Here is a 13501-nt window from a genome sequence, read left to right as displayed (position 1 = left end):
CTGCCCTGCCGATAGTTCTCATTTCCTTCAGTTCCCTGGTGTGTATTAAAATCGCCGCGAGGGGTTGTGCTCTACCTGCTCAGGAGCTGAATTACCTCTGACCTGCGGAGAGGGGCAGCCCCTCTTTGTCGTCGATGTTGTAGTGTGCAACCACACGAAACAGGAAAGGTCGGTTTTGTTTTCTTCTCCCCTTCCTGGTATTTTTGAATAGGTTAATGCACTCTGTGTGCCCAGCTGAAAAAGTAGGCGTTTTCCCGGTCGTGAGAGGGTGGCTAGAAGAGTTAGTGTAATACCTGCTGTAGCTGTGTCTGGCGCAGCCCGCTGCGCTGGTATGGGTGATGTCACGGACTGTAAGGATAGGTAATGTCCATGAGCTGTAATGGCATGATGTATCTTTACCAATGATGTCATACTTCACACTAAATGTTTAAGAAAAAAAAAAAAAAAGTTACCTGAATTTTGTTTATTCTGCACCAACAGGTCTTCAAAATTTATCCAAATTTTATTATTTTATCAGGAAAAAAAAAAAAAGAAATTTGTGTAGATCGAATACGTTAAGACAGACAATAAGTGATGTAAATTGTTGAATAAAAATTTTAAAGTTTGTCGGCGTCGGTGTGACTTTTTTTTTTGCGCTCTTACGGAGCATCCCCCTGGCCCTGGGGATGCTGCGCGGCTGCTGGCCGGGCAGCGCTGACCACGGAGCACACGCGTGGTTGGGGCTGTGCCTATGTGAGTGGCCGGTGCTGGGCACGGCTTGGCCTCGTGGGGGTTGGAGCGAGGTGTCCCGTGCCTTCACGGGCAAGGGGAGGGCTGGGAGGAGGAAGGGAGCCCTTTAGGGGCCGCATTCTGGGATGGGGAAGTGGGATTTCGATTCCAAGCGCACAACAGCAAACACCCACCGAGCTGGTTTTATCTTTTTCTTTCAGTCACATTTATTGGCAGTTGTGGCAGCTGGTACCGTTTAGGAGTGTTGTTCCATAAGCAGTTGCGGTACAAGAAGGGGTTGTTATTTCAGGAGGGGGGTATTAGCACCAAAAGGGAGCCGGTGAGCTTTAGAAACCTTGCAAAGATGTGCTCGAGAGTGGGGGCCGGGCGTCGGGCAGCTACTGCTGGATGCGCCTGATGGACTGGATCTGGGAGGTCTGGGCGTGTGATCCCCACTCTCTCCAGTGCTTGTAGTCTCCCCCGTGGTGGTCGGCCTCCAGGACGTACTGGTAGCCGCGGTACCCGGGATACTGGTAGCAAACCCAGCTGGAAGAAACGGAGTCGTCAGGCGGCCGTAAGGGGAACGAGAGGTAAGCAAGGGAGTTACGGGGCGTCCCCCCTCCGGCTGTGATGGCCGTGCTTTGTCCCCGCTGCTAAGCCCAGGCACGTCCGTGCTTTGTGGCCCTTTGCCCGTCACTTACGCGCCGCAGGGGATCTTCATGGAGCCCACTTCGTTGTTGGCCCAGCCCATGGCCTGCAGCGAGGGGTAGTCGTCGCTTATCTCCCACTGGCGGCCGATGAAGTTGTCTTTCTCGAAGACGGTGATCTTGGATTCCTTGTGATTCTGGGACGGAAGAGCAGCGGGTGAGGGGGAGGCAGTGCTCCCTCCCCAGCCACGGGCTGGGGCAGTGGCACAAAGGCTGCCCCTCCGTGCAGCCCGGTTTGGAGGGTTTCCTGCGGGCTGTGTGTGCAGCCCAAGGGATGGAAGCGTTCAGAGCCCCCAGGGCTGGTGTGAAGGTGCTGGGGCAGGGTCAGGGCTTGTCCTGGGAGGTGTCAGCAACAGCTCTGCTTGTGTACAGCAGACACAGAAATTCCCTTTAAAGCCTTATAAAACAGGAAAGCTACAGCAAATCCTGCTGGGCACTAGGGGAAGAGCTGAGCCCACTCTAAGAGCCTCCGCTACCTGCAAAGCCCCTGGCATAGCAGTTTTGCCCTTCCTAGCCCCACTCCCTTGGTCTGAGGGTGCTGCCTGGGAGCCTTTGCTCTGCCTGGGCTGAGACGTGCGAGCTGGGAGCTGTTGTGCAGCCCGGTGCTGCCTCCAGCCCCCTGCCCGGCTCTGTGCTGGGGCAACAGAGGATGCTGCAGCGCAGACACCTGGGGGCAGCTCCTGCCCTGCCCGGGGCAATTCCTGCCCTGATTGGGGCAATTCCTGCCCTGCCTGTGCCTCTGCTGCTGGGACAGGAGGCTGCAGCCAGCCCAGGAGTGGGGGCACTCACAGCAGAGCAGACGGGGCGGAAGGACATCAGGCGCTCGATGTGGTAGGCGTTGCTGCCGCTCCAGGCGTCCCAGCGCGGGTACTCTCCCCTCTCCAGGATGAACTGCTGCCCACAGAAGCCGGTGTGCTCGTAACCGACCCAGCTGCAAAAACAGAGCAAGGGCTGCCAGGCCTTCCTGCAGCAGCTCTGGGCATCCTGCTCGGGGCTGGCACCGGTACGTGGATGTAGGTGCAAGGAGGAGGTTGAGGTCTGGCCTCCGCCCGCAAGCCCGGTTGCTTGGGAGGAAAGGAAACGGTGCTGGATGTGGGCAGAGCACCCGGAGAGGGTGTAACAGCCTGGCTGGTGCCTGAGAAGTGTTCAGCATGGCAACACCAGCATCCCCTGGCTGCAGTGGGGGTGGGATCCCACCCTCAAGGGGCCCAACCTGCAAACCTTGGTGGTGGTTCGCTTCCCCAGCAGAGCTCGGTGGCTATCTGCATGGATTGGCATCACGTCAGGGTGCCAAAGGACATCTCCAGCAGGGTGTCCTCTCCCAAACACCTCATTTCTGACTTGTTTCCTAATTACAGCCTGGCACAGCTGGAAAGACCTGAATTCCTCATGCCCAAACTAGGCAGAACCAACCTGGCTCTGGGCAGGCCTGGGAGCTGTTGCCTGTTCCCTTTTTGGGTCCCTCTCTGCTGAAAACAACAAGGAGGTGAGAGGGACGCCTCCACCCCACAGGACGCAGTTTGCACACCCACGAGAGCCTGCCCAGCACCTGCCCCCAGCCCGGGCACCCCACGGGGTGCAGACCCCTCCTGGGCACTTCCCCGTACAGGGACCAGGGACGGGACATCCACAGCTGAGGGAAGCGGGGAGGCAGAGACTGGGCTGGGGGCTGGAAGGAGGGAGGCACACCGCTGTACGGCCCGTGGTCCTGCTTATGGGGTACAGGGGATGCTGAGGGGCACGCTGAGTGCAGGGTTTTTAGGTCTTGCCACTGACCAAAACTCAGCCCTGGTCCCATGCCCTGCAGTCAGCCTCCTAGTAAGCAAGGTGAACAGCCTGGCTGGGAACACGTCAAGTGGAGCAGTGAGCTGATTACGGCGCGAGCACGCATGCTGCGGTAATCCCATTAGCATTACAAATCCTAAATATAGCAGTGCAAATCTATCTTGTCTGCTTCCCCGGCCCCAGCGGGATGTTTGCCATGGGGACTGCTCCTTACGCACAGCGTCTCAGAGCAGCTCGAGAGCTGTCTCGCCTGTTACAGGAAGGTTCCCGTGTGCAGGGAGAACCCTGGCTCTGCTCCATACCCTAACAGTGACTGGGGCAGCTCAGCGCAGGCTGCAGGAAGGCTCTGGTCTGGCTCTGACGAGCAGGGCTGGGCCCTGGGATGAGAAATGGGGTTCTTAGGCATGGTGCTTCATGGGGTTACACAGATAAATGAGGACCAGGCTGAGCTCGTGAGCCAAGAGCCCCTCACTGAGCACTGGTCTTTGCTGCATCCTCAGGCATCATTCATGCTGAGCACTGGGGAGCTCCAACCCGGCTGCTCCCAGATGCAAGAGGCAGTTTTAGATGAGGCCAAAGGTGTTGCTGCTGTCCCCTGGCCCTGTGTGTCTAGCGTCCATGCTGGTGCTGCCCAGAGCTCGCTGCTCTACCCTGGCAGGGTGGGATCCCCGTACCTGGCTTCCCCTGGCTGCAGTGCTTGGCTCCAGCTCAGTGGGGTGAGACTCGCCGGCCCTGCACGTGCTCAGGCACCCCTTGCCCCGCCAGCCCCCCACCTGGGAAAGCATCCACGTCACGGGCAGCTGGGTACTCACGCGCCACACTCCACCTTTAGGGAGCGGATGTTGTCGAAACCACACTCCATGATGTTTGGACAGGCCGAGGTGAACTCCATCCTCTTGCCCTGGAAATTTTCTTGGTCGTATACAGTGATCTGGAACAGAGAACGAGCTGCCAAGCTGCGAACTGCCCGGCAGTGGCCCCGAGAGAACCAGCACCTTTTCAAGACAGAGGGTCATGCTCCATTTGGGGAAGAGCCGGCTGGCATCCCTGGCCCTGCAGTGCCCTGCCTGGTGCTGGGGGAGCCGCACGCCGGCCCCTGCTCCGCTCTCCTGCTCACCCCTGCGGAGATCAGTCCCCAGGGCAGCAGTGCCGTCCGGAGCCGTTCTGGGACGGGCGGGCGGCAGAGCTGTGGCTGGCATTTCTCCCGGCCTCTGCTCTGAACTCTCTAGGGCAAAGAGGATTAACGGGGAAAGGGTGAGGGGGAACTCCCTGGGGGCTGCGGCTGACGCTGTCCTCTCCATGCTTTGGCAGGATTTTGCCCTGCTTGCACACGTGCTTCTCCTTTCCCTCTCGGTCCCCTCTGTGAACTGGCTTTGTCCCCAGTGCTGTCACCATCCCTGGTGCCCTCAGGGCTGCTCTCCACCTCGCCCTGCCATGCCCACTGCCCCCTTTGCAGCCCCTGTGCCCTGCTGTCCCCTGCCCACCCTGCCAGCCTGCCTTCACCCACAAGGGAGGGCAAATAAGAGAGTGTGGCTTTGGGGGGACTGCGGTAGCTGCCTGGCACAGCACAACTTGTCACAGCAGGGCACAGCCAGGCCAGGGTGCTGCAAAGAGGCTTATGAAACCCCCCGGGGGTGTTTGAGCAGGCAGGAGGCATGCTCCTGTGACTTTTTTTCTTGGCTCCCTCGGCCTCGCTCCCTGCGGTGCAGCTTTTCTGGCTGGGGAGGACTGGCTTTGCTCCCTCCCTGTCTCCCACCTCCACACCTGAGAGGCAGCGGGTGCAAGGACATACCTTCCAGGGGCCCATGGGGACAGGCAGAGGGTTTGTCTGAGCCATCTTTGCTGCTGGAAAGGTATCTGGAGAAGGAAGGAAAAGCAATGGGTGTTGCAGAGCACTGCCACGCATCCCCCTGCCCGCTCACGGGTCTCTCAATGAGACCCTCGCCAGCTGCAGGACGGTGTGGGGGGCACAGCAGGTGGCTCCGAGACACAGACAAAGTGGGGTCCCCCTCCTGCCCACAGCCTGCCCACCACCACCACGGGGCCCCTTCCCTCCTCCCAGCCGTGGCACGGAGCCCATGCACCCGTGTCACGCCGGGATGCAGTTCTCGGTCCACTTCTTCCCCCAGCCATGGCGAGGAAACCCCCTGAGCCATTCTGGGGAGCAGACTCTGCCCTATTACTGGAGAGGTCCAAGAGACCCTCCGCTCCCATCCCTACCCTTGTTATGCCTCCCTTGGGCACTCCTTCCTCATATCGGGACAGCCATGGCTAACAGCCCGAGGTGCCAACCGGGGTGCTGTGCCCCAGCCAGGCAGGTGCCGGGCACGGAGATACCTCACACCGCGGGGGCTCTCTGCCACCCGCCGTGCCCGAGCTGCCAGCAGGGACGTGTGGGCCCTCCAGATACCTCTCGCTCCTCTCCTGCCACCAGAGAGGAGCATCCGCACAGCGGCAGCAGGGCGAGAGGGGCTGGGGTGGAGCGGGCCGGCCCCAGGACTCACCTAGCTCAGGCGGTACTGCTGCTTCGCCCATGTCATGTCTGCCTACTTCAGCGGCTCGGCTTTTATAGGGCGCTGCCGGCCAGGAGCTGCTGCCAGCATTTGCGGAGCCGTCAGCACAATGCTCTCGCTGGCATTGTTCTGCTGATCCCCAGAGATTTCAGCAGCTCATCCCCATGGTCCCGGCCGCATTCTTGGGGAAAAAAAAAAAAAATAAAGGAAAAAAAAAAATTTGATCATAACAAAAATAATCGGGGTGGCTGTTTGCACAGATAATCTTGGGCATGAATGACTCAACATTTTGACTCTTCTGGCATTTTCCAGGAGCAATGCACTGCGCCATCACAGGGCCGGCCTGGCCCGGGTGCAGGTGAGCACGGGGGGACAGCGTGGCAGCGTCTCGGTGAGCCTCGCTCCACCGGCCACAGCGGGTCCCTGCCTCCATTCCGCGTGCCATGGGGCGGCGCAGGGGCTGTGGGGCAGCCATAAGCCCCGTGGCAGCAAGGGGGCTGTGAGGCTGCTCCTTCCAACATGGTGGGAGCTGCGGGGCCCCCTGCCCACGCAGCCCCGGAGCCACACCAGGCCCTCGGTGCGGTGCTTGCTCCCTGAGCTCACACAGCGACGCCATGGCCTTGGTGCTGTGCCCGTGGGGGTGGCAGGGCCGCCATGGGCCTGGGCGGCGTTATAGGCCTCGCGGTAGCCATGGCAACCTGGTGCACCTAGGCCTTAAGCCTCACAGTAACCATGGCAACCAGGTCCTGCTCCCCCTTCCCCGCAGGGCTCCCTCAGGGCCATGGCGGGGCGGGTGGCGCAGGGTGAGGGTGCCATGGGGGCTACAGGCTGCAGTGCCATGGTGGATGCAGGCTGTGGGGGCCGTGGCGGGCGTAGGCCGAGCCGCCGGGGGTCAGGAGGCGAGCGTGGCGGCGCGGGCTGCTGCCTCAGCGCATGGCTGCCGGCACAAAGCGCCGCCCGCGTCTGACTGCCCCTTTTGTCCTCGCAGCACAAAACAAAGCGCCCCGTCAGCGCGGCCTGCGGCCCGGCCTGGCGCGTGGCCTGCGGGGACCCCAGCAGGGCTGCGTGGCCGGGATGGTGTGTGCGGGGAGATGGGGCACCCCTGCTTTGGGGTCGTCCTTGGGGATAGGGATGGGGACCCCCCGAATTACGGGGGTCGGAGTGGTGAAGTGGGGGGAAGCAGAGTGCTGCTGAGGTCTGACACTGACACAGTGGCTCATTTTGTTGCTACATCCCAGCAAATTCAGGGTGGGGGGCGGCTGCCCTCTTGCCAGCCATTGAAACAGCCTTCAAAGTGTCCCCGGATGAATTGGGGCACCCACCCCAGCAGCGTGCGCACCCTGCTCTGCTCACACACATCCTCCAGCCTGCCTTCTGGGGACACTGCCAGAGGGGCATGTGGGCTGGAGCACGTCCCCAACGCCCCCCAGCCCCCTGGGCATGCCCTGGGCACGGCTCCGGCCGCCCTGTGGGCATGGAGGCTTTGCCAGGAGCTTGGTGCCGCTAGAGGGAGAGCTCACCCCGGTCAGGCAGCGCTGCAGCTGGCGCATGCGGGCGCGCAGCAGTGTGCAGGGGGTGTACGGCACCGCACACCCCCTACACCCACACACAGCCGGCCTTGGTGCCCTCTGCAAACAGAAAACGCTGCAAATGGTCCTTGGGCAAAGCCTGGAGCTGGCAGCCAGCACAGGCCACAAGCAGGGTGGGGGAGAACCCCCCCCCTTCTGCACCTCATGTCGGGCATGGCCAGAGCGTAGCACCCAGGGGTGCTGCAGGTCCCCCTGCAGCTCGCACCGAGCCCCTCCTGGGGGCAGATCCCCCCGCCGAGGACATGGGAGGACGGGAGGGAGAGCTTGGGGAGCCACCGCTGCTGCCACAGTGCTGTCGGGTCCGCGGGCTGTCAGGAACAACTGGTTTTTCTAGATCCTGGAGACTATAAAAAAGCAGTGACCTATTTAGCAAACCCCGTGGCGCTGCGAAACAGATGCCTCCCCTCCCAGCCCAACGCTGGGCCCTCGCTGCTGTGGCCAGACGTCTGCGCCTGACGCGGGCACTCCAAAATGCTGCCAGCACCCGCTGCCCCCCGTAGAGCTGTGCACAGCGCGGGGAGTTTGTTGGGTGTGGGTTTTGCTGAGGGCCGGTAAAGCCCCGCACAGCTCCGTGCCGAGGGAGAGCTGCTCAGGGCAGGGCTGGTGGGGTCAGACAGGATCCCGCAGACGTGTGCTGGGCATTTTGCCATGTGCGCGGAGGTGTTCACCCCCGGGGAGGTGCACGAGGCTCCATGAGCCCCTCGGTGCTGCCCGGCGGCTCGGCGGCCCCAACCGACGTCAGCCCCAACCGACGTCAGCCCCGCTGCCGCCTGCCCGCTGCGATAAGGGAGCAGGAGCTGCCGCAGGCTCTAACTGTCGGCCGGGCTGCTTGCCGGGAGGCAGGGCACCAAGGTACAGTTGCAGGATGCATCCCCTCGTAGCAGGATAAGCCACCGCAGCCACCGACCCTCCGTCTCGCCTGACCCCCTTGCCACTCTCCAGCTGGCCGCAGCTCCCTGCGCTCAGCGCCACGTGCCCGGGACAAAAGGAAAGCACCACAAAAGCAGCAGGCAGCTGCGCTCACGGCTGCTGTCCTCCATCGCTGCAAGGGCTGTGCCTCATCCGCCGCTGGGCTCCGGGCCTGGGGAAGGCGCTGGGGGCAGATCCCAGTCCCATAGGTCCCAGTGTCCATGCAGGGCTTTGGGGCAGAGATGAACGCTCTGAATAGTGATTTTGGGAAGAGCTTGTGGCTGCCTGACTGTGGGGTCCCCATTCCCTAAGCTCTCTCCGGCTTCCCCAGGCTGCCTGCCCTTACCGTGCATGCCGGGGTGGCCCACAGGGGGTCTGCAGCATTTGTGGGCTTGGGCTGTGCCTAACCTCCCAGACACACTGCCCGGAGCTGGACACGAGTGGAAGGGGCATAACAAAGGCACTGCGGCTCTCGGTGCTGGTTGCTGACCACATGCTGCCTGCCGTCCGAGGCAGCGGGCGTTCTCCAGAGCGATCAGCTCCATGCACCCAGCCCTCCTGGGGACAGGCAGCGTGGGGAGAAGCACTGACCGTGAAATGATTTCGCGGGGGCTCCTCCACCTCCGGCCTTGTGTTCTCCAGCTCAGCCCACACCAGTGCGTGCAGGGATCAGCCGGAAACCCTCCCCTTGCCAGGAGGACTGCCCTTGGTTGGATCCTTCCAAAAAAGGGGGACCCCCAGGAGCACAAACGGCCTTATTGCTCCCACACCCCCAAAGCAGCACCCTTTGCCAGCTGCGGGCACCGTGCAGGCTGTCCCCAGAAGCTGTTCAGATTCCTGACAGCACGTGAGTGCTTTCCAGCGTGCATCGCGGGATGTGATGTGCCACGGGGTGGGGACTGCGTGTGTCGGGGTGTTGCAGGGGTGTGCCATAGGATCGTGTTGTGCTGCACTTCCAGGGGGTGCGAGCATACTCCGTGTGCACGCAGTAGCGTGCACCAGGCTGTGCAAAAGTGTGCGTGCGTCCCTCTGTGTGCTGGGGGTGTTGGGGAGGGGCGGGGGGGGAACCCAGCTTATGGCCAGGTGGGTGTGTTGCAGGGTGCAACGGGCTGTAAGTGCACTGGGTGTGTGTGTGTGTGTGCACTGGGTGTGTGTGTGTGTGCACTGGGGGTGTGTGTGCAAGCACCAGGGTGTGTGCGTGCACTGGGGGTGTGCCTGCACCAGGGGTGCGTGTGTGTGTGTGCAGTGGGGGTGTGCATGCACTAGGGTGTGTGTGTGTGTGCACTGGGGGTGTGTGTGCAAGCACCAGGGTGTGTGCGTGCAGTGGGGGTGTGCCTGCACCAATATGTGTGTGCTCTGCGTGTGTGCACTGGGGGCATGCCTGCACCAGGGTGTGCGTGTGTGTGCGTGCAGTGGGGGTGTGCATGCACTAGGGTGTGTGTGTGTGTGTGCACTGGGGGTGTGTGCGCTGGGGGTGTGCCTGCACCAGGGGTGTGTGTGTGTGCACTGGGGGGAGGATGTGCAAACACCAGGGCGTGTGTGCGCCCTGTGTGCGCTCTGTGTGCGCTGCGGGCGCGTGCAACCCCTGTGCGTGCGCGCACCGCGCGTGTGCGCGCACGGGGGTGCACGCGCACCGGGGGCAGCACCGCATCCCTCGCACCCTCCCGGGGGGGGGGGGGGGAACCGCGCCCCCCCGCCGCCCCTCGCCCCCTCCTGCCCTCTCCGTCCCGTCCCGGGCCGCGCCCGGCGGGGGGGGGGGGGGGGGGCGGCGCGCGCAGAGCCGGCAGTGCCCGCCCCGGTACGGAGCCGCCCCCCCCCCCCCGCCCCGCCCCGCCCCGCCCCGCCCCGCGCCGCGCCGCCGCCGCCGCCGCCACCGGGGCCCGGCCCCGCCGCCGCCGCCGCCACCGCCTCCTCCAGCGCCGGGCCCCGCCGCGCCGCCGGGTGAGTGAGCGAGCGCCCGGCACCGGCACCGGCACCGGCACCGGCACCGGGACGGGGCTGCGGCTCCTGCAGCGCCCCCCCCCCCCCTTTCCCTTCCCTTCCCTCCCCCGGTACGGGCCGCGCCGGTGTGCGTGCGCGCGCGCGTGCACCCCCCCCCCCCGCCGGCGTGCACGCGCACGGGGCCCGTGTCTGTGCATCCTCCCCCCCCCTTCTTCTTTCCTGACCCCCCCACGCTGTGCGCTGCCCCCCGGGGGTGCCCCCCCCCCCCGTGCCGTGCCGCAGCACCCCGGGGTGCCCCCACCCCGTGCCAGGAGCTGTGCGCGCCCCCCCCATGGGAGAGCAATTGGGGGGGGGGGGGAGGGTGCCGTGTCCCTTTTTTTTTTTTGGGGGGGGGGGTCTTTTGGGGCAGTCAGCCTGGTCCTGCACGCAGGGGTGTCAGCAGGGTGAAAATGCTGGTCTGGGACCCCCCCCCCGTGCTGCCAGGGAGTCGCACCCGAAGCCGCTCGCCCCTAACCGGTGGTCCCCTGGCACCTGGGTCACCTTGCTGGGGGTGCCGTGGGGTGCCCAAAGGGGTGGTCTTACAGCAAAGGTGGGGGGGCTGGCAAAGCCCCTGGGTGCCGCGGCGCCTGCCCGTGCGTTAATTTGCCCAGGGGAGCAATATACGGAGCGGCGAGGGCCGGGACGCGTGTCCAGAAATAGCGTGGTTTCCAGCCGGCCTCTGAGATGCAAATCGCTTGGTCAACGAGCGTTGGAGCTAAACTCAGGGCAGATGCTGAAAAGCGTGGGCCCACGGCACGCCGGGCGAGCGGCGGCCCCCGTTCCCTCGCCTCGGGGGGTCCCTTGGAGCCGGGGGACCCCCAGCCCTTGCACCCAGCCCTGGGCAGAGCCAAGCATCCCCGCGGCGCCTGCGCCGGCCCTGGACTTTGCCCGCTGACGAGCTGTGGCTCAGCCCGTTGCCGTGGGCTGGGCCCTGCTGGGGGTCACGCTGCAAACCGGGGGCCCAAAAGGCATGGCAGGGCAGGCGGGTGGCTGCCGGTGACCCCTCACGCGGGCAGCAGGGTGAAGCCCCCTTGCAGGGGGTGTCCTGCAGCGGGGGACTTCTCTTTCCCCCCCCGGGTGGCTGCTGAATCGCCCCCGTTCCCGGCGCGGAGCCCAGCGGGGTCAGTGCTCTGCAGCGGGTGTTTTGTAACGCTCGGGTTTTATTGCCCCGGTTTGGGGCGAGGCGGGCGCTGGGGCGCGCCGGGCACACACACCCTACTGCCCAGGGTGACGCGCTGAAGCTCTCCCGGCACGGGGACGCGTTTGCCAGCCAGCCGCGTCCTCTGCTGCCGGGTTCCTGCACGGGAGGACCCGAAATCCAGCTTTGGGCAGAGCCTGGTGGTGCTGGAAGGGGTTGTTCTCCTCCTGACGCACCCCGGCGTTGTCCGTAAGGGCAGGCAGCGTGGAGAGCTTTGGAAACCCCCTAAATCTTCTGCGGAAATCTTGTGCCGGCGTCCGGCGAGGAGGCGAGGAGCTGTGGCACAGGTCAGCATGGGAACCGCTGGACATCGCTGCCGGCAGCGCCCTGGTCCCCAGGGCTGTCCCCAAACCTGGGGGCCCAGCCGGGGCGCAGAGGTCCCCAAGGGGCTGGGTTCCAGCCCCCGTCTCCCACCGCCGGCACCGCGGGGCAGGCAGGCGGCCGGCAAACTTGCGCTTCAGGTCCCCGTGTCGGGAGCGCGTCGGATGAGATTGCGTCGTGGGGAGGGAAGGAGTGGCCCCGAGTTTCCGTGAACGCCTTCCTCCCTGCCGGGAAACTGCGGGGCCACGGGGCTCAGCACCGCAGCGGGGAAGCCCTTTGGGGGTCTCGGGGTGGGGGCTTTGTGGTCGGTTCCCCTACGGCTGTGACCTTGCGGGTGATGTCCTCCCTGCCCTGACAGCCCGCGTGTCGCAGCAAGCACCTTGCGTGCAACGCGCGGGCGAAGCCGGCGCCCGCGGCCGCCTCTCCCACCCGTGTGATGGCTCATGCACGCTGCCACCCGAACACGCCTGGAGCTGGATAATCCCGGAGCGAGCCCGGGCTGAGCCGGGGAGGGTGTGCGGGGTGATTCAGGAGCAGGGCAACGCTCAGCGGCCACCCCCGGCTCGCAGCACCCGCCTGCGCCCGGCTTCTCGGCGCCTGCGTCCCACCGGCGGCCTCAAGGAGCACAGGGCTTCCTCGGGGACAGGCAGCGAACCCACAAGAGCTGGGGGGAGGCCGGGGGTCTGCGCTTGGCCGTGATGGGGGGGGCTCGTGGTTTCCAAAGCTCGTGCCCCCCGTGCACAGTGGCCTTGCGTGGGGCACACGTGGCGGTGCTGCGGGCTGGCGCTGCTGGCTGGTTGGCGCTGCTGGCTCATTAGCGATGCAGCTCGTAACGCTCGTTCCCCCTTTTTGTCGAGCATACAAAGGCCCGGAGGGAGCATGTGTGCGGGGGAGAGGAACTGCTGAGGACAAAGAGCGGTGCTGGCCGCCGGGCTCTGAAGCGCCTCGTCCCCCAGCAGCACCTGCCTGGCGCGCTGTGCCGGCCGCTCTGCCCGCGGGGCTCCCCCCCAGTACCCGGGGAGGGTCCCGGCAGCCCCCAGCCCCCTCGGTGCCCCATGGTGAGCTGGGGGTGCCTGGCACTGCCCTGGCCAAACCGTGCTGCTCTGGGGATGCCCAAGCAGGTGGGGTCACCGGTGCAACGTGTCACCGGGAGGGGTGCAGGTGGTTCCCTCACTGCCATTGCTGGCACCGAGGCCATGGCGGCACTGTCCTCGCCCCCAGCATGGGGAGGGCTCGGACACGGGGCCCTTTGCACCCTGTGTCCTGCTGGGTGCATCTGGGGGCACGTGGCCCTGCAGGGAGGTGGCCCAGGTGGTGGGGATGCTGTGCTGGAGCTGAAGCAAGGCTCTGCGGGCACGGCACGGCACGGTACGGCACGGCATGGCACGGCATGGCGCACGGTCATGCTGGGTGCCCACGGAGCCCACAGTGCTGGCGTGGGGAGCGTGCCCGTCCCCATGGGTCGCACAAACCTTTCCCCGCCGGAGAGCTCCAGCGCAGATGCTTGGAACGTGGGGACTTTTCCTGTTGTCCTTTGTGCCGAGGTTCAGTTCCTGCACGGCGCGGCTTCCTGCTCTGTTTATATATAGCTGTCAGTCCGTCCCTCGCTGCTTTTCCACCCAGCTGTTTGATTTTTGAGTTGTTTATCCGCAGCCCGGGCGCACAATGGAGGTCGGTGGGTGGCTGGCGGCCGCGCAGGGAGGCAGCGCTCGCCCCGGGGCCGAGGCTGGGGGTGCCCCGGGGCCGTGTGTGGGGTTTGGGGGGGGGGGGGGGGGCAGGCTGTGCGGTGGG

At 64.8% G+C, this 13501-nt stretch overlaps 2 protein-coding genes across 4 annotated transcripts in view; one reads left to right on the top strand and one right to left on the bottom strand.

Annotated features, from left to right (window-relative positions):
- The window catches only part of MYO18A (myosin XVIIIA), a 54623-nt gene that overhangs the window by 8414 nt on the left and 32708 nt on the right, over positions 1-13501 (top strand). The window lies entirely within an intron of this gene.
- Positions 640-8940, bottom strand: CRYBA1 (crystallin beta A1). Of its 3 annotated transcripts, none has more exons than XM_048068064.2 (7): positions 5705-6048; positions 4993-5057; positions 4318-4425; positions 4013-4131; positions 2205-2346; positions 1410-1552; positions 640-1254 (listed from the first exon to the last, which is right to left on the bottom strand). In XM_048068064.2, exons 1-7 carry the CDS (start codon positions 5733-5735, stop codon positions 1107-1109), a joined length of 756 nt encoding a protein of 251 aa, XP_047924021.1. In that variant the 5' UTR covers positions 5736-6048; the 3' UTR covers positions 640-1106. The 3 variants fall into 3 exon arrangements, with proteins under 3 accessions (XP_047924021.1, XP_066835727.1, XP_013051901.1); XM_066979626.1 differs by lacking the exon at positions 4318-4425 and adding an exon at positions 8803-8940 and having other exon boundaries at positions 642-1254; positions 5705-5894; XM_013196447.3 differs by lacking the exon at positions 4318-4425 and having other exon boundaries at positions 642-1254; positions 5705-6044.

Source organism: Anser cygnoides, chromosome 18 (assembly GCF_040182565.1).
Source record: "Anser cygnoides isolate HZ-2024a breed goose chromosome 18, Taihu_goose_T2T_genome, whole genome shotgun sequence".
Lineage (NCBI taxonomy): Eukaryota > Metazoa > Chordata > Aves > Anseriformes > Anatidae > Anser > Anser cygnoides.
This window is presented reverse-complemented; position numbering and strand designations above follow the sequence as displayed.